The sequence below is a fragment of the Sorex fumeus genome, unplaced genomic scaffold, assembly GCF_029834395.1.
Source record: "Sorex fumeus unplaced genomic scaffold, SorFum_2.1 ptg000015l, whole genome shotgun sequence".
NCBI classification, from domain to species: domain Eukaryota; kingdom Metazoa; phylum Chordata; class Mammalia; order Eulipotyphla; family Soricidae; genus Sorex; species Sorex fumeus.
Window position 1 is genome coordinate 8,717,967 of NW_026606072.1, and position 23,986 is coordinate 8,741,952.

General features: G+C 37.0%; 1 protein-coding gene across 1 annotated transcript in view; it reads right to left on the minus strand.

Moving 5' to 3' along the window:
• PLCXD3 (phosphatidylinositol specific phospholipase C X domain containing 3) overlaps window positions 1–23,986 on the minus strand; it is a 182,250-nt gene that overhangs the window by 45,213 nt on the left and 113,051 nt on the right. Inside the window, exon 2 of the mRNA XM_056112109.1 lies at window positions 12,464–13,172. Coding sequence (XP_055968084.1) covers window positions 12,464–13,172 — 709 coding nt within the window. The remainder of the gene's footprint in view (window positions 1–12,463; window positions 13,173–23,986) is intronic.

A 23,986-nucleotide genomic window follows, 5' to 3' on the forward strand; every position in this document is an offset into this window, starting at 1 on the left:
TCGTGTGCAAGGCAAATGCCCTACCTGCTGTGCTATCACTCCAGTGCCTAAATGAACATTTTAACTTGTTAGTATTATACTTGGTAATCAGTAGATCAGTAACTACTTAAAGATGTGTCTGCCAAATATGCCCAAGTATTCTGGGAGATTCATCTAATCACGATTCATCCTCCCACCACAGACAACCAAAAGACAAACAAACAAACAAACCAAAACCATGACAGTTGCATATCCTGTCTTCTGCTATTTTTTTTATTACTGAAATCAATTGTGAAACTTTGGGAAAGAAGCTGAAATGTTGACAAACATTAAACAAAGATCAAATCCTTTACAATGAACCTGTGTTCTTATATTTTTCTCTAGTCTTTTTTTCCTCAGTCTTCCACCAACTGGGATTCCTTATACTTTATCTTTTAAAACCCCTTCCCATTTTGATGAATGGAAACTTAAAACCACAGAGACTGTCAAGTTGATTATCAATATTGATCTATTTAAAAAGCTTCAATTTTCAATGGACAAATTCTTAGTCATGATATCTTCAACTCTTTTGATAGGAATCTGTATCAAAGTGGCCTGGGCTTTGCATAGATATAGCCTCAACTGTTTCAATGAGAGAACAAAGAAGAAGCACATGGAAACTGTCACACCAGAGACTTTCAAATAAAATGCAAATTAGTGATTTTTATTTTTCTTCACACTGTGTCAAAAAGGGCAGAAGAAAAAGAAGAAATCCTCAATACCTGGAGACTGACCTTATCCAACAAGGCTATGCTGTTCTCCTGGAGGACAAAAATAATACTTCAGAATAACAACCTCAGATAATCTCAGGTTGGAGATCATGAGAAAGTGAGATAAAAAGGAATACTTTTTATTTTGAGGGACAGACATAGAAGGACTGCACTCATTTGTGGAGTATAAAACAACATAACATAGGCTGACACCTAAGGATAGTAGATACATGGGACAGGAAGATTGCTCCATAACTGGAAGCCTGTCTCATGAGCAAAGGGGAGAAGGCAACAGGAATAGAGAAAGGATCACTAAGAAAAAGATGGCTGGAAGAATCAGTCGGGATGGGAGATGTATGCAGAAAGTAGATAAAGGACCAAATCTGATAACCTTTCAGGATCTGTATTGCAAACCACAATGCCCAAAAGTAAAGAGAGATTATGGGGAATCATGTCTGCCATGGAGCCAGGGGGAGGGTGGGAAAGGGGGGGGTATACCGGGGATATTGGTGGTGGGGAATGTGCACTGGTGGAGGGATGGTGTTTGATAATTGTGTTATTGTAACCCAAACATGAAAGCTTATAACTATCTCAGGGTCATTCAATAAAATTTAAAAAAAAAAGGAATACTTCTGGATAAACACAAAAGCAAGTCTATTTACAAATTAACCAAGTATTGACCTACCCAGGCTAAATGATCATCATCTCTTTATTAAATATAATTTATTTTCACTCTAATTCTACAGATAAGACCAATAGAAACAACTAATTGTAGAGCTGACTTGTTTCTTGATGGCATCCATTGTGGAGAGAAGCCCTCCAGTCTTTGACTATTTTCTAAGTCACCCAAACAAAGCATCAATTGTAACGAGAAGTCCATTGTAATGAACCCCTTTGTTCTAAAATTTTCTTTATGGAAGGGGAGGGAGGAGTGCTCCCAAGTAGCACTCAGGAGGCCTGGGGTCTCCTCTAGTGATTCTCAGTCAACTGGGCTGGCAGTTCAATGCAAGGGCCCAAGGATGCTGGGCTACTCAGGCCCTGTGGCGACAGGGTCACCCAGGCCACCCCAATGGAGCTAAGCATCTGCTTGGCCACACTGGATTATGATCTGGGGCCCCCATAACTGCACTGACTATACAGCTTGAGAACAGTTCAACACCCTAATCACTTTACCCCCGATTCCATAGAATTTTCTTTTTAAGTGCTTGAAATTAGGCCTATGTAGGCAGCTGGGTCACAGTGCTGAAAAGATGACTTTTTTTTTGGGGGGGGGACACATTAGACATTCATAATTCAGAAGATCTCTTTCATAGGAATGTGCTTTAAGCCTCGCTGACCAGAATCTCTCCCTCCTAGGAATTCTTCTTGTATCTTGGCAGCATGATAAATGCAGAAACCTAGAATTTTATAATGAATCTATATGACATGGGAAAGAAGATGTCAAAGAAGAGGACATTAAAAAACAATGAAGATCATTTCTACTTTAGTAATTGAAAAAGCAAATTTGAGCTTAAATTTGGCCTATGGCAGAAGAGTCACATCTTAGATCTAAAAAACTATCTAGCCTGGCTCTGTATGTGGGGAAGAGTAATTGATAAATCTTGGAGTTAACAATCTTCAGATTTCCTAAAACCATGTTAAACTGTTGGTATTGATTGTTGGTGGAGGCTAACTTCAAATAGACTGGGTCCAGGCAATGACAGAGCAAACTGGACTGAAGAACTCTTTGGGGTGTGTGTTGTTTAAGCTGAAGTATGTCTGTTGGATTAAAAAATAATAGTTGATCGATAGCACAGTGGTAGGGTGTTTGCCTTGTGCACAGCCAACCTGGCTGAGCCAGGTTCAATTCCTCCACCCCTCTTGGAGAGCCCGGCAAGCTACCGAGAGTACCTCACCCGCACGGCAAAGCCTGGCAAGCTACCCATGACGTATTCAATATGCCAAACACAGTAATAACAAGTCTCACAATGGAGACGTTACTGGGCCTGCTCGACCAAATCGAAGAACAACGGGAGGACAGTGCTACAGTTGATCATATTCATGAGGTTGAAAAAAAGCGAATCCAGGGAAGGTTGGTCATGGTCACAGTCACGGTCACGGTCCTCCTGTTGTTCATGGATTTGCTCGAGCGGGCCCAGTAACATCTCCATCGTGAGACTTGTTGTTACTGTGTTTGGCATATTGAATACATCATGGGGAGTTTGTCAGGGTTGGTACTGCATAAAAAGCATGGGTAGAACTCTGATGCCTTCAGTTAAGGTTCTAAGAAACGACGTTCTCTTGTGAGCATTGCCTTGTGTGCTGTGTAACTATGTTACGTTATATACTGTACTATGTTAGCTTTGCTGTGTGTTGTTTGCTTTAATTGGTATTCTCTGGTCCCCTCTTGTGTGCCTATCCATTCTTCGCTTCCTTTGATCTGTCTGCATCCCTTCCTGAGGTATAGAGAGAATTCTGCCTGCAAGACCAGATATCTGAATTTTAATCTCCTTCAAGCTGCCAGTGAGCACTGAGACCTCCTAGGGGGCAACTATTTAGCATTTGTCTAAGCTTCAGTTTTCTTAGTAATGGAAATCCTTCAGTTGGCATCAGGGACAGAAGGAGGAGAATGGAACCCAGTCATCTCCAGATTCTTTTCCTTCCTATTTTCCCCAGAGTGCTTCCTGGTGACTCTTTGCCAGCATTCTACCTGGATTCACTCTCTTGGGGCAAGAGATTTCAGACCTGCTTTTCTCTTAGTCTTGCCTATATTATGTCCAGAATATTGACCTTCTTAAAGCCTGGTTTTGCCTCCCAGGGTGATATGCATCACTGCCAACAAATGTGAGTTTTATATAATTTTTCAGGAGTAAGCATTGGATTTATCAGACTTGAAATCAAACAGACCCAAATCATTTTGTTTTACTAAATGAATACAGGATTTCCCAGCAAAGAATTATACATTTCTGGACTTGGCTTTCTACTCCTAATGGAGCTAATAATACCTTTTAAGGCTCTTAGAAGATGCAAATGAATGTAATTAATATAATACACTTAACACAGTATATGCACACTATAAAGACTTGACAATAGCCTCTTTCCTCCAATTTGATAATACTGATTTGCTGTCCTTTACTCATCAATAGCAGAGATCTTGAGAATAAAAGCACAAGGCGACCAATTTTCCATTTCAAAGGGCTGTCACTCACTGAATAGGACTATGAAGAGCCAGACAGACAGTACCAGGGGGTGCTTGCTTTGCACTTGGGGTGATCAGGTTGGATCCCAACACACTATATGGACACCTGAACTCTCCAGGGGTGATTGCTGAGTGTACAGCCAAGAGTAAGTCCTGCCAGTTGTGGCCCCCAAACAAAAATAAAGTAAGAAGTGTTGGGGCTGGACCTAGCTGTTAGGATGAGCTCATGTAGACTGTACTGCACAACGGGCAGGAAGACACATGAAAATAGGTGAGATTTCTGGTGTGTCCTGACCCTTTTGGATGAAGCTGAGCATCTTTTTTCTTTAAGCTGCTTTCAGTAAATAATTTAATAAATTTCAGGATATTGAAAGAGGCAGCTTTTCCTTCTCTCATATAAACCCAGCCTGATCTTTGACTTGTAGGATCAGGACGCTGACCCAGCCTAGTCTTTGGGATGCAAATTTCAAATGCTTGCACAATTTGTCTTTGGGATGTAGATTTTAGGTGGGGCCCAGGCTGAGTCTGTCTTTAGGATGCAAACCCAAGTGTTTGTAGACCCAAGAAAGGTATCAGTTTCGATTTTGTATCTCTTTCCTTAAGCCAAAATTTACTGGCCTACAGACACGAGGAAACGATACACACTTTGCCTGCCTCAATGCGATGGTAATCACTTCACTTAATTACTTAACTTCCTGTAAATCAATTTGCTCCAGCGGGTGCCAGTAACGTCTCCATTTGTCCCTGTCGCGTTCTAGTGTAGCCCAATGGCATCTGTTCGCTCTGGGAACATGAAGAGCCTCAAACTGATCGTTCATGATCTTGATGAAGAAGTCTGACCATCTGGTAGGTGGGCGGCCACGCGGTCTTTTGACATCCCGTGGAATCCAGTCGGTAACAGCTGTAGTCCAGCGGTCATCTTTAAATCTCATTACGTGACCAGCCCATCTGATTTTTGACACCTTGGCAAACGAGACAGCGTCCCTAATTCTTGATCTTCGACAGATGTCGGAACTCTGGATTCTTTCGCTCATTTGAGTGAAACGTGATATTCCAAGCATAGCTCTTTCAATTCTTCTTTGGGAGACCTGAATAGAGTTCTCATCCTGTTTGCGTAGGGCCCAGGTCTCTGAGGCATATGTTAATGCAGGAAGAACAGTGGAATCAAAGAGATGTGCCCGGAGCCGGAGGTTCTTCGTCCTCTTAGCTATTTCTTCCACGTTCTTGAAGGCGTTCAAAGCCGCTCAGGTGCCAGGTCATTTGTCATGTTGACTTCTTGACCTAGGTACACAGAGCTGTTGCATTCGGAGATGGTCGTTCCGTTGAGAGCGAATGGGGCGTCAGGAAAGAGGCTGTTTCTCATAAACATTGTCTTCATAAGATTCAGCTGTAGTCCTACCTTTCCACACTCACGGTCAAAGTCGGCCAGCATTTGTGCCGCTTGGCTGATGTTTGGTGTTATTAAAACAATGTCATCAGCAAAGCGGAGGTGGTGTAGTTGCCGACCATCTATCTTCACTCCCATTCCTTCCCATTCCAGTCATTGCATGATGTTCTCGAGGGTGGCACTGAAGAGTTTCGGTGAAATGGTATCACCCTGTCGCACCCCTCTCTTGACATCAACGATCACTTCTTTGTAGAATGGTGAGATCCTGGTGAATCTGCAATACAGCTCACGGAGGATCTTGATGTATTGGGCTTGAATGCCCTGATTGGCTAGGGCTTCAATGACCGCTGCCGTCTCAAGAGTCCTTTGTCACAGGACTGAGAGAACAGTCCTTTGTCACAGGACTGAGAGAACCTGGACCCTCCATGACATAAATTTCTCTCACCTTGTCTCAATGCCTCCGACTGAAAGAATATTCACACAACAAAGAATAATACAATGAATTATGTCCCCATTTAGCCAAAGGGCAGTTCTGCCAATAGGCTGAAATAACATTATGTCTTTTATCTTTCTTTCCTCCCACCTACTTGCTGACAAATTAGTTTGTTTCCTAACTTAGGCAGGTAATTATATCTTTGGTCTGTCATCCTTTTGTTTTGGTTTTTGTTTTGGGGTCACGTCCAGTGTTGCTCAAGGGTTACTCCTGGCTCTGCACTTAGAAACAACTCCTGGTGGTACTTGGGGAGGGGGAACCATATGGGATGCACACTGGATTGGCAGTGTGCAAGGCAAGTGCCCTCCCCACTGTACTATTGTTTCTGCACTTTCCTTATTAGACCTAACTAAACCATTCACTTTCGTTTCCTGAAGATCTTGTTCTGATGTATTCTGTTGGATGTTTTTCTAACAGGTATCTAATTAATTTTAGAGTAAGTTTCAGATTATATTTAACATCTTTCAAAGTGTCCCTCCAACTTTGCCTGTCCTACTCTGTCCTTCCGTGTTTCTCTATACTTCACTCTTTCGTGCCCACTTCTGCTCCTCAAGAAATCCATCTATTGCTCTTTCTTGCTTAGGAATTAAAAATTCCTTAAAATCACACAAAATAAGAGTGTTTATAACAAACAGTCATGTACTTGCGTCAGAGATGACCAAAAGCCGATCCAGTTTCACTCTCCTTTTAATTACCATAAAGCTTGGTTTTTTCTTCCATGTTTTCCAATTCTTATTTTCTGATTTTTGTGTTTCTAACTTTTTGTAACCTGACACTTGATGAAAATATGGCATGCTATGATTTTTACTATGCTTCTAATATTTAACAAAGAGCTTAACTTGTAGGAGTTACTTAACATCTAAATACCCTATTAAGTTCAGCCCACCTGAATATATATTATCATTCTCATCTAGATGTTGCCATCAGAGTAGAAAAAAAATCCAGTCACTTTAGATTCTTACTAAATTTAGAAATATATTATATTGTCATGATTTTAAAACTCACATTTGATGTAACACAGTAAAGCACATCTCAGGTACAATTTTAAAAAAGTAAACATCCAAGTACATTTGTTTTGTTTTTAAAATACAGATCAACCTACATTGTCCTGAATTCACTTTTTTAACTAGCATTATCTGGGTAATTTGCTAACTTTTACATAGTTAAGTTTCTTCATTGTTAAGACAAGGTGGAAGGTGTACTAAGTCTTAAAGAGGTTTAAAAAGATACTAAATCAAACAATGCATATAAAGCAGTTAGTTTAGTAACTAACAGGGAGCACTTAAAACAGTAAATTATTATTATAATTGTCATCACCATCATATCATCTAAATTGTAGGCCTATTGTCTAAATTAATTCAGTATCAAGTTACTTGCAAAGATGTACTGGTCTTTAAAAATTCTAACAGGTGCTCTGGTTTAATTTTTTAACTAAATTGGCTATAATTTAATATGCTTCCACAAGTTAAGGAAGGACTTGACTCAAGTTACACACCTTTTAAAGAATGTGTGAATTCTGTGGGAGTGAGGTGTAAAAGCTGTTTGAAAAATAAATTAAAAATAGGCCTTTAAAATATAAAAATCTGTTTCTTTTGGCATTTCTAAATTGTAGAAAACACATCTGCAATATTTGGAACCAATGACCAGATTGAAAGTTACGGTACCTAAATCCAAATTGAAATCAATTTAGCTTCCCTAAAAACCACCCACATCTTCAAACATTATTTTCTAAATGCATGTGTTCAGAGTTTTGTTAACTCAAATATTAGACATGATAAAAATTATGAAAAATTAAATGACTGTAATTTTAAAAATTGCAAAAAGCCCAGGAAGGTATTTTAATTGCTTAGTGATTTCTCCTTTGGTGGCAAAGGAGTCTCATTACACCTTTTGGTGTTAACATAGGGTTTTCTGAGTGAGTAGAATAGCAAGGACAAGGATAGGAAAAGACTTTATGGGCTTCATTACTTTGTGAAGAGAAAGAAAGTAGTATAACAGGGGAGTTCAGTGGTCTTTCATGGACTCACAGAATTAAGTAAATGCCTTTTCAAAACACAGTTTAAGAAATGAAAATGACCTTCTCCAAAATATATCATTCATAAACCTAAAATATGTCAAAATGAAATAAAACCCAGGGCTTCATCTTAACTCTATACTCCAAACATAGGCTTTGCCATCAGTTTAATGAAGGTAAACCAATTCTCAGTAATTCTAAGACAAACACATATAAGAATGCTTATAGCACAAGTATGAGTTAGGATATACTTGCAAATTTTTTGCAAACAATATTCAAAATTGTAAAAAACACATTTGCAATATTCTCTCTCTAGAGAGGAAAATATTGATTGTATTTAAAGAGTCAATTTTATTCTTCTGAAATTATTTCTTTGCATCTTCTTTCTCTTTCAATGATATAACATCAATTCCAAATAGATAAGACAGAGGCAAGTGAAAATTCTGAATTAGAGTAGATGGCTGAGCACAGTTTTAAAAATGGATTAACAATGTACTATCATAAGTGTCACATGAAAAATATTGAAAATCTGTCCAATGATATATCAATTAAGTTTAAACAGGACACTTCAGTAGAATATTACTGAGAGCTCTTATGTGCTGATGAGCACTGTGAATTTTCAGGGAGGGTTAGATAGATGTTTAATATATTATTCAGTACTTTCCTAACTTATTTGATTATTTCCCCCCACAAATCCTACTTTATTAATAATGTGCTAGAGTATAAATAACCAAAAGACTAGTTTGATTTATAATTCACAAGTCCCTAAACTTCATGATATGTCCCTAGAGACAAAAATGAAAGTCTTAATTCCTTGAGAAGCCTACTCTTCTTGACACCCTAGGGTGTATTCAACCCCTCCTCCCCACATACACAGACAATTAGGGTGTGATTCTTAGCTGAGTACAAAGCATATCTATTATATGAATGGGGCTGGAGTGATAGCACAGCGGTAGGGCGTTCGCCTTACAAGCGGCCAACATGGCCGACCCGAGTTCGATTCCTCCACCCCTCTCGGAGAGCCCGGCAAGCTACCGAGAGTATTCGATATGCCAGACACAGTAACAACAAAGTCTCCAATGGAGACGTTACTGGGCCCGCTCGAGCAAATCGACGATCAACGGGAGGGCCTTTACCTTTACCTTTACCTTTATTATATGAATACAAGTTTTGCTAAGCATAGAATCAAATAACAAAAGGTAAAGTTAGAAAGACCATGGAAATACTCCTTTATGTCCAATATGTAAACGAATCTGAATAAACTTTCTTACATTCAAGGGGGTGAGAGAAAAAGAATTGGAGAGATCCCTGGTCTCTCCTACCTCTGAATTCCCTTCAGTGGGGCTTCAGGAAAGTCTCAAAATCTAGAAGTTCTGTATTATGAACTTGAGAACAACAGAATTCCAAATTTAAATGATATATTCCATCCGTTTTGAGTAAGAAAGAAAGCTGCTAAGTTGTTATTTTCTAGAATGACAAACTTTTGTGGAATGTGTACTAAAAAAGTAAAAAGCCTTCTTACACTAATGAAAACTTTGAAAGAAGCAGTTAAGTGTAGACAGAAATAGGAGTGAGTAAATTGTTGAGAATAGCTTGATGTATCTGTAGGAAACTGTAAAGACTCTAAGGCAATATGGGGGTGGGTAAAGACATAGAGAAATGACAAGGAAAAGGAACTGGAGCAGAGTATTGGGTCTGAGAGTTTGAGGCTGGGGTGGAAAGTTGTATAAATGTCACCCAAGGGAGATATCCTAGTCCAGAAGATTTGTACTGCAGACAAATCTATAATTTAATTTTAGACTATAATTATTTTTATCATAAGATCTCCTTAGTCTACTCACATTTATGATAAACTCTAAAAACCCATATAGAAATTGAGCAAGAAGCCATTTTCATAACTCAGGTTAGAAAGAATGGGGTATGGACAGGCCACACAGGATAATCAATTCATACAATAATGCAACCCACAAGTAATAATTTCAAGGCAATTCTGTGTAATCATTACCCACAAAAATTAGAAATCCTTATAGAGCATAAATAATGAAACTCTTATATTTTCATGACTTCTACAACGAAGACTTGGGTACTTTATTTGTATCTCAAAGATTGGAAAGATCCCAGGCAATATCTGAATGACAGAAAGTAGTTTGTCTGGAGAGACTGTCTGAAGAAGTCGCTCTACTCTAATGACTTACTTTCACTGACCTAAATGCCAAAAAAATTATCCTTTATTTTAAATAATCAATTGGCCACATTTACCCAGATGCCTCACTAGTACTTTAAATTTTTAAAAATTATTATTACATTATTTTGGTTTGGGGGCCTCATCCAGCAATGCTAGTGATTACTCCTGGTTTTGCACTCAGAAATTACTCCTGGTAGTGCTTGGGAAGCATTTGGGATGCCAGGTTTCATACCCAGGTCACTGTTTGCAAAGTAAAGACCTACCTGCTATACTATCACTCCAACCTCAGCACTTTACATTTAGAATGCCTGACATTTTATTCCTTATTTCCTGTCTGAGACCCAGTGTATTATTATTATTATTATTATTTTGGTTGCATTACTCAGAGCTTACTCCTGCCTAATCACTCAGAGATCTCTTATGTAGGCTTGAGGGAACAAATGGGGTGCTAGCGATTGAATCTAGGTTAGCTGAATGCAGGGTAAAAGCCCTACTCACTGTACTATCTCACTGCCCCCACTCAGTGTTGTTTTTTTTTTATCTGCAATGCCTCCATACTCATTCGCCTTCTCAAGAAGAGTCTTTATCTTTAACTCTTTTCTCCCATTCACGTCATAGAGCCAGTCACCAAATCATGCTGATTTTTGTGCGATGCTGTTTATATGTCATAGCAAAAATGTGTTTTCTCATTTTTTAACTACAGCTTGCATAATCTTGCTAAAATAGTTCCAAATACCTCTGAACTCTGATCCCTCTATCCTCCACTCTGTGTCTATTAATCTACCTAAAAGAAGTCTGGAGTAAGTTACTCTATTGCTCATTGTCATTTTCTTGTTTACTCATGAAGTAAAGTTCTTTGTAAACTGTCAAAGACTTTTTTTTGCAAGTGTGTTCCTGCCCCATTACACCTGTATTTCCTTCCATTTTCTACTTTATACGCTATATTAAATTGTCACCTACACTACTTTCAAGCCCTTTCTCTTCATGTTCTGATCACGTACAACAACCTGAGTCCTGGCAACATCATCATGCTGTACCTTCATCTTAATTAAGATATCAATTAAATTAAACAATAAAAATTCTACTACTGTTTTTTTCTTCATACAATGTTATCAAGACTTAATAATTTAACTCAAAAGAATAAATACTAGTTTTAATTCTATATTTTTATCACATAGGAAAGTGCTACAAAGATCTTTGACAATTGCTTATATTAGGCCTCTGCATGAACACCACTGTACATATGTGGCTGGCTTTGTTTCTGCAGACTGATTCTTGCCCACAAAATAGTGTAAAGAAATAGATAGCACTTAAAAAAACCATAAAAGACCTTCAACTTTCATCATGCACTGTTCATGTGATCTTAGACAAAACATTAGACTTTCCTTAACTGCAATTGGCAAGCGAGGTGGGTGGAAAGGGGGTTTCTAAACATGTTAAGTGGAGGTGGGTATTTCTAGCAATTTTTGACCAATCAGGCAGCTGTTCAAATGAAAGACCTGAGAAACTGGTGTTGCTTGGGTCCTGGAATGTAGGGCATTACTAGCCCACTTGGCAATGCTTGGTGCCTCTAAGATCGTACCTCATGATACTTGGGGTGAGGATGGGGGAAGGGGGGAGGTCCAGGAATACATGGGCAATGCTTACCAAAAAAGTACTGTCTAGAATTAAACCGGAGTCAATCACATGTACCTTAACACTGTACTACCTCCCCAGAAACTGACCCTCAATTTGTACCTTTAAGATTATATCTACTTCCCAGGTTTGGTAGATGGAATAAATGCAGCTAGCATGTTAAAGATGCTCCAATGAAAGAAAGAGTTTCTAAAGGGTGAAAAATGGGCTTTGCTATATGTAAAGAGAGATGCAACTATGAAAAGGAGTACTATGAAAGGGAAAAGAGAAAGGGCAGCAAAATATATGGTGCCTATTGATTGACATGTATCCTATCGAAAGTATGTTAGAGTCCTATTTTCCTAAACTTATAAGTGAATCTTTTTTGAGAAACATGATGTCACCCACTTGAATCAAGATGTAATCAAGTTAAAAATCAGATTAGAAGGGGGGTCCTAAAATGCAGTATAATTATTCTATATGAAGATAAGACAGACATGGAGTGAAGTCCACATATACATGGAGGAAGAAACAGGGGGGCACGGAGCATGATATATTTTCAAGCCCAGGAACACCTAAGATTGTTAAGCATATCCAGAAGCAAAGGGAAAACATTAAGGAAATTCCCCTTCAACAATATCCCTAACAAGGAATCAACTTTGGTGACACCTTCATTTGAGACTTCTCATACTTGAATGTGAGAGACAACACATTTTAGTTTTAAACTACCCAGTTTATGGTGCATTTCTATGGAAACTTTAATGAAATTAATAGACATGGGTATGAACTTTAGCTCCACTACTTACTTTACAAATACAGATTAGATCACCTAATCTTTGCCCCTAATAACTTCAGGATACTCACCTTTCTGTGATTGTTTCTCTGAGGCCACTGGCCACCCCTTTGACGACTGTGCTAGCTTTAGGGGTCAGCACCACCTGAGATATAAAAAAAGAGCCCTTCTTTCTTCTTTCAGTGATAGATGCCTGAAGAAACTGAATCAGTTTTTCAGGGTCTGTGGTGTTGGCCCAGGGTGCTGGCATCATCTGCCCGGGCCAGAGGAAGGGAACTTCTAGAGCCACTGGACTATGGTAGAAGACCAACACTTGATACTCCTTCTCCCATAGATACTGTAGACTAACTTCCTGGGCAAAAATAGCTGGGCACATTTTATTTCCATAGATGTCTTTCAGCATTTGGACCAGTTTTTCATGGTGATACTTCTGCATCCCATAAAAATGGTTGAAGTCCAAGAAGACTACCTCCTTGCGGTGATCCGTGAGAAATGCATTGATTTCTTCAAGGCCTTCATTGACTTTGGCACTGAACAAACCATGAGCAAAGTAGAGCTCATTGTCGGGGTCTCTGGGCTTGGTAGAAATTCGAAGATCAAAATAACGGATACCAGCTCCTAGTTGACCAGTAAAGTTCATCGTTTGAGTGGCTAGCCACTTCCGCATCAGCTTTTTGGCCACAGTTCCAAACACGGAAACAAAATTCTGGACAGTCTCTGGCTGTTCCGGCCCAACTGGAGAGGCCTCATCAATGTAGAAGCTGAAGGAGTCATGAGATCCTAGAAGAGTAATAAGACATAATGTGATTAAATCACAATCCCTTCCCTTTCCAAATACTTTCCCTTTTGAAATGTTCACCTCATCTTCAAACAAGATAGAGGATCTGCTAAGTAGTATTTACCTAGTTCATCTTATTTCTTAGAATGTTCTTTCTTGTAACTTCCTACAGTCTACTGAGGACTTTAACAGATCAAATTGTGACTTTAATCAATATTTCAGAATCCAAATCATCATTTTTTCTACTTCTTTTAAGAATTTAATGCATTTATTGAGATTGATATTCCACATTGGTAGCACAGGCCATCATAAAGCACTGTGGGGACTCCCCAGTTTTCAAAAGTCCAAAAATTTGTTCTTTCCCATTATGTGGATTGATGTTAAACCCACATCAGGAAGATTTATTTCAAAGAATAGGAAAATCAAAGATAATTTGTACAAAAGCTATTACCTAAATATATTTTAAGGGTCACAGGGAAAAAATAAGACAAAACAACAATACCATGCAGGTATATTGAATATTACCACCTCAATATGTACTTGGAAAAGTGAATTTAGATGAGGCCCAGTATTTATACATATTATTTTTTTTCTTAGAAGTTAACACAACTGATAGCATTTAAAATTTGACTAGTGTACTATTTTTTTCACATGTATTTCCTTTTAGCACTCCTTGGCTTGATTTCCAAATTCAAAACTTCTTAGAAAGAAATAGGAAAATCTCTTTATTTATTGTTGGGAATTACAAATAGCAAAACCCCCAAACTGTTGTAATGAACATACACAAGATATACTTGTAAGCACAGCATGTCATTCAGATTATTATTGTATTCAATAAAGAAAAATTATTTCAGGTTTTATTTTGTAAAGATTCCTCATTACTCTTGGGCAAGCATGACCTATTGTACAGGTAAAATTAATTATCCAGTATTTTCACACATTACAAATAACAGATAACATCACTCTGATATTTAAATTTCTTCATACTTTGTTGCCCAGCTCCCAATGTAGCTCTTTTGAGGAACACTCTTGTCTGATTCATCCACCCCTCCAGCTGAAAATAAACACACACACACACACACACACACACACACACTTACATATTTATCATGAACACCTAAGGCCTTTACTTTTTAAGATTTCTGAAACAATTTTTTAGTCATATAATATTTATCTTTGTCTATGTCCCACATCTGTGTATACACACATGTACATATGTCTGACATCAAACAATCTTTAGGAATCATATGAGAATGGAGTTCAGTTAACATGATAATCAGTGAAAATATTTTGAAAAAATGCTATAATACCTTGAAAATCATGAACTTTAGGATTTAGGACAGATAGCTTCTTTAAAATTATAATATTTTTAAATAATGAAAGATAACTACAAATACAGACATGCCATGTTTACTTTCACCTACAACTGATCTACCTATCTCTAGTAGATGATATAAGAAGAAAATGTCAAGCCCTTTTTGGATAAGCATAACTGCAATTTGGGGTTTGGCAATATAAATTTTAATAGGTATTTAAATTGTGTGGATTGATTTATTGCTGTCCACTCAGTTCTAACAAAAATGAAAAAGTTAAACTAACTGTATTATGACTCAGTAGCAATAAAGTATAACTTTAATGAAAGAAGCCAAGAGATTAGTGTGAGTGTAATAATAATTAAAAAGCCTAGGATTAAATTAAACATAGGTAAATGAATAAAACCCACAAAATAAGAGTAAAAGCAGTTAACTTGCTGGGACTTTAAAAGAAAATAGATGAAAGTAATTGGCATATTTTGTAATTGACCAAAGATATGATTGGAAGCAAGTACAAAAGGAAGTTAATAATGGCTATGTTTCTTTTTCCTCAAGTGAGTGCTTTGTTTTCAGTATAACTTTAGTTGCATCATCTATCAAATGATTGTGTAATAATTTTTAAAGTTAAAGCCTAGTAATAAGTAACCAATCTAATAAATTTGGTAGAAAGATATTTCAGTTTATAGATTAATTATTTATTGATACTTTGCTCGAGCGGGCCCAGTAACGTCTCCATTGGAGACTTTGTTGTTACTGTGTCTGGCATATCAAATACATCACGGGGAGCTTGCCAGGCTCTGCTGTGCGGGCGAGATACTCTCGGTAGCTTGCCGGGCTCTCCGAGAGGGGCGGAGGAATCAAACTCGGGTCAGCCATGTTGGCTGTGTGCAAGGCAAACACCCTACCGCTGTGCTATTGCTCTAGCCCTTAAGGGAAAAGTGCTAAAAGGAATGTGGGATTGGTCAGCCCCAGCAGTGTTCAGGGCATATTCCTGGATCTGTGCTCAGGGATTATTCCTGGTGTGCCTCAGGGGAATTTATGTAGGGATAGGGATCAAACCCAAGGTGGCCACGTGCGGCAAGTTCCCTACACATTGTACTATCGTTCTGGCCCTGAAAAATGTGTCATTAAGGTTAAAATAAGTTAATGTTGAAAATATAATATATTTAAACATCAGAGGACATCAGTGGTATTGACATTCATTCTAAATTACACACCTCATTGATATATGCACAGCATCTGGTATAAAATGATCCATGGTGGGTGCTTCCTACTAGAAATTATTTTGAAAGAAAATTTAAATAGCAATAAGTATAAAGAACAATCATGCATTATGAGAGAAAATATGTAACACTGGCCCCAACCAAGGAATATCTTTCTAATGATGATTTCATTTAGAAAAGTTCCAATTTCAATGTTTTTACTTGGTCGTTAATTTATTTGAACTTAAAACAAAAGCACAACCATGTTTGATCACCTCTTGATAATTGAGAGAGAAAAGATATGAACTCTCCCTATTTAAAGCCAAGGAGTGCTGCCCACAGCAAGACAGTGTTAGCTATGATTGCTTTGCTTGTGGCTATATTAGATTTTTCCTGGCCTACACTTTTGCTTTTCATGATGACTCAGTACTCCTGGGATTCTGACCTTGTATCCTTCTTTAACTACAACCCCCCAAAGAGCTTCTTGGATCTGATATCAAATATTTTTTTTCTTCTGATTCTGAAGTTAACTACTCAGTGATGTGCTTGATTTGTCCTTTTATTTGCCAGACAAGTGCTAGCTATTCCCATTATGAATCCAGTCCAGTAAAATTCCCTTGCTCTGGCTCTGATGAAGTGAATTGAACAGAGGAGACTGCTTACATTCCTTTCTTTGAAACAGGCACTGTTATTAGTTTCTTCTCAGTCTGCGAAATCATCTCCTCATTCAGGTGAAGGGTTCTTACTCTTAAAAATCACTCCTAACACTCCATCACCTTTTAGCATTCACATCAATCCTCTTGAATGCAGACCCAATATAGTGAATTACTTGTAATGAATTGAGTTATACGATCATGATGGAATGCCATTTCTGAGATTAGGTTACAAAAGACAGTGACTGTCTTCTTGCTACACTCTCCCTTGCTGGTTCTGACTAAGCAAACAGCCATGTTGGACAGGCATGTGACAAAGAATTTGGAGAAGCCTCCAATGAGTAGTCCATAAGAAACTAAATCTTATTTAACAACTACTAAAACAGTGGAAGTAGATGTTGATCACTGGGATCATGATTGAAGTCATTGAGAAACCCTGTAGCAGAGGATCCGGATAAACCTTTTCTGAATTCCTGAACTACAGAAATTGTGTGTTGCTTTAAATAACTACTTTAATGGTGATTTGATAAGAGTAATATAAATATAATATATATAGAGAGAGAACTCAAAAACAAATAAGAAAAATAAGCAATAATGAAAAGGTGGGTGAACAATGTATAGACATTTCTCTAAAGATGATGTAGAGATGACCTGCATACATTAAAAAAAGTATGTTCAATATCACTTATTGAGATATAAGCAAATCAAAACCAAAAAGAGCCAGAGTAATAAAAAGATGAAGATAAGGGGACATGGATCTCAGATGAGGGATAGTATTCTAGTTACTGAATATTCAGTAAGCAGACCATTTGAAAAACCATGACCTTTTTGACAAGATTTTCTTGTATCAGAAATGAAGTTTTCCCCTATCATCTTCCGAACTATCAGGAAAAAAAGTCAGCTTAATCAAGATAAAGTTAATTTTCCACACAAAGAAACATTCAGAGTCTATTTATTCCATTAAAATTACAAATGGTATTCAACACAGTGCAGCAGGTTCAATGTCTCCAATTTCTTCCAAGCTCAAAACTCTCCCTGGATATTTGATGGGTGGTGATGATACTATGGGACTGGAAGAATATTCTCAATGATCCATCACAAAGTGAGTTAGTGGGAGAACCACACATGACAGTGAAACATAAATTTGGTTTACTGTAATTTCGTGTGTTACTCATAAAAAAAGAGGGGCTGTCTATTGTTGATAATTGTCTTTTTACTACAATTTGATGCATACAAAATTACATTAAAAGTACTGACAATTGGAAAGAAATGAGATAGACCTTACACAGGTGAGAATGGCCTATGTAAAAAAAAGAAAAAGAGAGAGAGAGTGACAATAAATATTTATGAGGATATGCAGGAAAACTAACCCTAGTTCCTATACCTTTCATGCAACTGTAAATTGCTATTACCTGTACAGAAAATGATATGGGGAATCCTTAAAACATAAGGATGGAAATTCTGCACAAATGATTCATTAATACCTCTCCTAGGCATTTATATGAAGAATATAAAAGCATTAAATTTAAAATATTTGTATCCCTATGTTAAAGCAAACATTATTCATAATATATAAACTATGAAATCCACTATAATACCCATGCACACTGAAGATATATACCCAATGGTATATTAGCAGAAAATTACATATACCAGTAATGTTCATAATTTCTAAATTTCACTTGATTTCTTCCTTAACCTTTATACAGTGTTTTCCTAACATATTATTAAAATCCTATCTGAAAACAAAAAATAAGCTTTCTGTCTTAGACCATTAAGTATGATGTTAGCTCATTCGTCATATATTCCATTCATTAGGTTGAGATATTTTCTTCTATTTCTTACAAAGGTGTCCACTTTCACCATTATTAGTCAACATATCTATATGTATAAATAACATAATGTATACGAAAACATAACATAACATATATGGAAATAGTAGTGACATTGAGGAAGCAAATAAAGAGAATACGAGGTATTCAAATTGGAAAAGAGTTTAAACTATCACTATTTGTAAATATCATGACAATATACATAGAAAACCCAAAAGATGGCCAAAAATTGACAACCAACTACGATAAAGTGGCAGGCTACAAAATCAATATACAAAAATTGGTTGCATTTTTAGACATAAAACAACTAACTAGAAGAGAAAGAAACTAAGGAAACAATCTAATTTGCAATTACATTAAGGATAATTCAGTACCTAGGATCCAATTTACCATAGAACATAAAATATTATTCATCAAAAACTGTGTGATTATTTAAAAATAATAGAAGACACACGAAAATAGAAATAAATCCCACACACAAGAGCTGGGAATATTTGCATTATAAAGTTGGGTTTGGATAAATTAGCATCATCTTAACAAAGGATTATAGATTAAGTGCAATGCCTACAATATCACAACAGGATGCTTCAAGGAAATAGGACAATGTCACTAAAATTTGTATGGAATCATAAACATCTCCAAATAGCCAAAGCAATTCTGAGAAAAATGAAGATGGAGAAATAATTCCTGGCAGGACTCTGGGGATTATATAGGGTGCCAAGGACTGAACCTGGGCCAGCTACTTGCAAGGCAAATATCTATGCTCCTGTACTCTCTCTGGCTCCATATATATATTGCTCGAGGCAATCGACGAACAACAGGATGGTCGTGATCGTGATATATATATAATACATATATATGTATATATATTTTTTCTTGTTTATGAGAAAAACAGAGGTTACTTAACTACTATTAAACTTCCAGAGAACCAATTTTTGTTTCACTAATTTTTCTATTATTTTCTATTTTATTAACATCTACTTTTCAAATGTATTATTACCTTATTTTGAATTAGTTACATTTTAATTTGCTCTTTTAATTTCAAATTTGCTTAACGAGCTATTAAAGGTTAACATTTAGGTCACTGATTTTTAGACTTTTATTCTCTTTAAAAGCATTTAATTTTAAATCGTAAGTGTTTAATATTAAGCTCTTCCTCAAAGCATTATTACAGCTATATTCCAAAAATTTGTTCTGCTATTTTAATTCAACTAAAAAATTATTTTATAATTTCCTGTGAACTATAAGACCTTGAGCAATTTGTGTTATTTTTCAAACATTTATGATTTCCTAGACAGTTGCATAGTAGTATTTCTGATTTAATTGTATTTTTGGCAAGGAACATTCTCTGATAAAATAATTCATTTAATTTATTAAAATATTTTATTTGGCAAAAATATCATGTGCAGTTAAAATAAATTTTTATTCATATTCTACTGGCACTGAGTGAAGGAGTGTTCTTTAAACATTTTTAATTAGAAAGTTCTATACCTCTCTTCTTCTTTATTTTTTTGCTTCTTGAATCACACTGGCAGTGCTCAGGGGTTTACTCCTGGCTCTACACTCAGAAATCACTCCTGGTGGTGCTAGGGGGACCATATTGGAATGCTGGGAATCAAACCCGGGGTTGGCTACGTGCAAGGCAAATGCCCTACCCACTATGCTATCACTCCAGCCCCTATCTCTCTACATTTAAAATCTATTTGTTATTTTAATTGCTGAAAAAATTGCTTATAACTATACCTGAAATTATTCAATTGTCAATGCTCCATCAGTTTTGCTTCATATGTATTAAGCTGCTATTATTGAGTCCATAACATTTGTAATTATTTTTATTCTATGAATCACTTTTATTTAAAATGCTTCTTTTTATTCTAGATAATATCTCTTGATATACATATTAATGTTGCAAGTTATTTTTTTCCATTTACTTTTAACTTTATGTGAAAAGTATGTTTCCTATAGACAGAAAATTAGAAATATACTTTATATCCAGTCTAATAATATTTACCTTTGAATTTGTTTAGACCATTAACATTTAATGACTGATAAATTAGGTAAATTTTTGCTATATATTAACTAATTACCTCATCTTTTCTTAATAATTTTTATTTTTCTTCTTTTGGATAAGTTAAATGATTCTTGATATTCCATTTTACCTCCACTTTTGGCCTTTTAGATTTCCTAGTATTTTTCTATCAGGAAAGTTTCCTTTGTGGTATAAGATTCACTTTTATGTGAATTTTAGTGTCACTTTAGAAACAAAGAATAATACTAACAGAGTATTTTGTTGTTGTTGTTGTTTTTATAACTATCCAGTAAGTCATTTTACATTAACTGTAATGCTCACAATTTAACTTTTTCTTATAAAAACCAAAGATAATTTATGACTGTTTTGATAACTATTTTATAAAGAACAAACATTTATAGAGCTTAGCATGACAATATTTTATAAACCAAATTTGAGTTATTTCTTTGCTTGTTGCTCTGGACAACATCAAAATAAGAACTGCTCTACTGCTTGACACACAGACCACAGAATTTGCTTCTAACAATTTATGCATGAACAATATGTTTCCTTCTTATTTCATGTTATATGTATGTTTAAAATATTTCCACTCCCTGATGTGCTCAGGGATCACTCCTGACAGTGCCTGGGGAAGCATATGTGGTACCAGAGTCAGTTACACACAAATCTAGGTCTCCCCCCTGTAGTATCTCCCGAGTCTTGGTTTCCATCTTTAGCCCATAGTACCCAAGCTAATACTGTTATATAAACCCCCGTGAACTATCACTGAGGACTGCCAAAGAAAGAAAACTTTCCTTTCACTTATCTGATCTTATTCCTAAAACCTATCATATAACCTGGAGGCCAGGTAGTAGAACAAACAAATTAGGAATTCTTGCTCAACTTTCTGAAACATTTGACAATTCTATACTTCTTGAAATATTTTTCCCTGTTGGTTTTTGACATGTGCCTCTTTCCTAGGTGTTCTGCTCTCTGTTCTCCACTTCAGTTCTTTCACAGTCTCGCTTCTTTTTCAACTCCAAAATGAGGGCTTTATCTAAATCTCTATTTAAGTCTTCTCCATTTCTTGATTTTTTAAAAGATATACCATCCAATTCTTTGACTTCATGCCTTCTACAGAAGCATCATAAATCTAGTGCCATTGATTTGACATGTATTCCAGGCATGCACCCATATGATCAGACACTGAATTTCATTGTTTAGTGGAAATCTTAATCACTGTCACTGTCCTCCTGTTGTTCATTGATTTGCTCGAGTGGGCCCAGTAACATTGTGAGACATATTACTGTGTTTGGCATATTGAATACATCACGGGTAGCTTGCCAGGCTTTGTTGTGCGGGTGAGGTACTCTTGGTAGCTTGCTAGGCTCTCCAAGAGGGGTGGAGGAATCAAACTCGGGTCGGCCATGTTGGCTGCATGCAAGGCAAACGCCCTACCCCCTGTGCTTGGCCTGTTGGCTAAGGTCAAGTGGAAATCTTAAAACTTAAAAAAAATCCCCCAAATAGAACTTAATATATTTACCTTGAAATATGCTTTCTCATGTGCCCTTCAAGACTACTTAATTACCTCATTATCTTTCTATATCATCTTTGGACTCATCTTAAATTCCTACCTATCCCAAAATTCACATTCAGTTCCATTTAGTGACCTCTAAATCTTCTATAAGATATATTTTCTTCTCTTCTAATTGCTTGTGGATCAGTTTCCTAGTGGGGCCAGTGAAATACCATCTTCTGTTTCCCATGTTCCAGCTGCCATTATTCAACCTTGCTTACCAGGTATCACCCTGTCTTCATTTCCTAGAGTGGATTTAACTTTGGTGAAAATGTACATTATTGATTCCCATCCAACACTTTGGGCTGGAGTGATAGCACAGCGGTAGGCCGTTTGCCTTGCACGCAGCCAACATGGCCGACCGGAGTTCGATTCCTCCGCCCCTTCAGAAAGCCTGGCAAGTTATCGAGAATATCTCACCTGCACGGCAGAGCCTGGCAAGCCTCTCGTGATGTATTCGATATGCCAAACACAGTAACAACAAAGTCTCCAATGGAGACCTTACTGGGCCTACTTGAGCAAATCGATGAACAACGGGAGAACAGTGACAGTGACAGTGACCCAACATTTTGGTGTTCATTGACAACTTTCTCCTGATTTCTCCCCCAATTTTATTAAATTTTGACTTGGTATTATATCGGTAGGGCGTTTGCCTTGCATGCAGCCAACATGGCCGACCCGAGTTCGATTCCTCCGCCCCTCTCGGAGAGCCCGGCAAGCTACCAAGAGTATCTCGCCTGCACAGCAGAGCCTGGCAAGCTCCCCGTGACGTATTCGATATGCCAGACACAGTAACAACAAAGTCTCCAATGGAGACGTTACTGGGCCCGCTCGAGCAAATTGATGATCAACGGGAGGGCCTTTACTTTACTTTAGTATATATAGTACCCAACTCTTCAAGGGGAAATATTTTCTGTATTTACTCACTGTGATCTATATAGAAGACTGAAATCACAACACTCAATTCTGCACTGGTAAATAGAACATGGTCATCTTCTGAGTTAGTCTGTTTGTGTTCCTTCAATAATACTGTCTCATGAGTGCTGGCCTGCCAGCTTTAGTCCTTGTTTTCTTTTACTAAATCCCTAAAGGCAGCCTTTTGTGTGACTGCCTTTCTTTGAAAGACTATAAACTTGACTGATGTCACATAGGACTCTAATATTAGAACATATTAGGACTCTGATATTAGATTTTCTCTATAGATGAATCTGGACTGCCAGTTCCCTGGTAGTACTTAAAATAAATAAAATCCACTCTTGGTCTCTGACTATAACCATATAGCAAAAATAGACAGATTATGAAAACAAAATTAATTATTTGGGGGAAGAGTTGGGACATAGATGGTTCAAGGATCACTTCTGGTGATTCTGGAGAATAATATGCAGTGTAAGCTGACCAAGTGCAGGGAAAATGCCTAAACCACTATTTTTTTAATTTTTAATTTTTTTGGGGGGTAGGTGTTAATTCTTAAATCACTTTACTTGGTTTGGTCAGTGGGTTTTCTCCAATTAGAACAGTGTAACGACTTGACAGGAAAAAATAATTATAGATTCTTACTTTACAATTAGCCTTATAATTAATGTTGTTAATTTGTCTTTACCTCATTAATTAAACTGGTCGTATGTTTATATTTTTAATAGAAAGACAAACCTTAGAAGAAGAATAATCACTCCTTCTTCCCAGCACATAGACTTGCATTGGTCCTCCAAACACTTGATCAGGTATTTGTGAACTCATTAAAAACTCTTCACTTGTATTTTCATATGTGTACTTCACATGATATGATAAATGTATATAGGGAATGCATTTCTCAAATTTTACACTGGCACCTCACAGAACATCTAAATTCACCTTGTGATGGAATAATTAAAATAGTCATGCTGTGATTCTTTTGGGGTAAGTCTTTACCTTTCGTATTGCATAAAGACTTCTCCATCATCACATCTCAGAGCAGTAAACACTGAAGCCAAGAAGGTTGGTTTCCTTACTTAAGTCTTTTGAACCAGGATTCCAGATACTAAATTTGCAAAGCATGATTACATCAATACTTCCCAGGAGAGGAGAAGCTCCATAATCATTCCAAATTTTTTAAACTTGCTGGGTCATTTCCTTAAACCAATAGACAAGCCGCCAGCGGATCCTTCAAGAGGAGCAGAGCTCCAGACAGGGGCCGGCAAGAGCATCCATGCCAGATATGACCGTGGGTAAAAATATTGTCTCTTTTTCAAATGA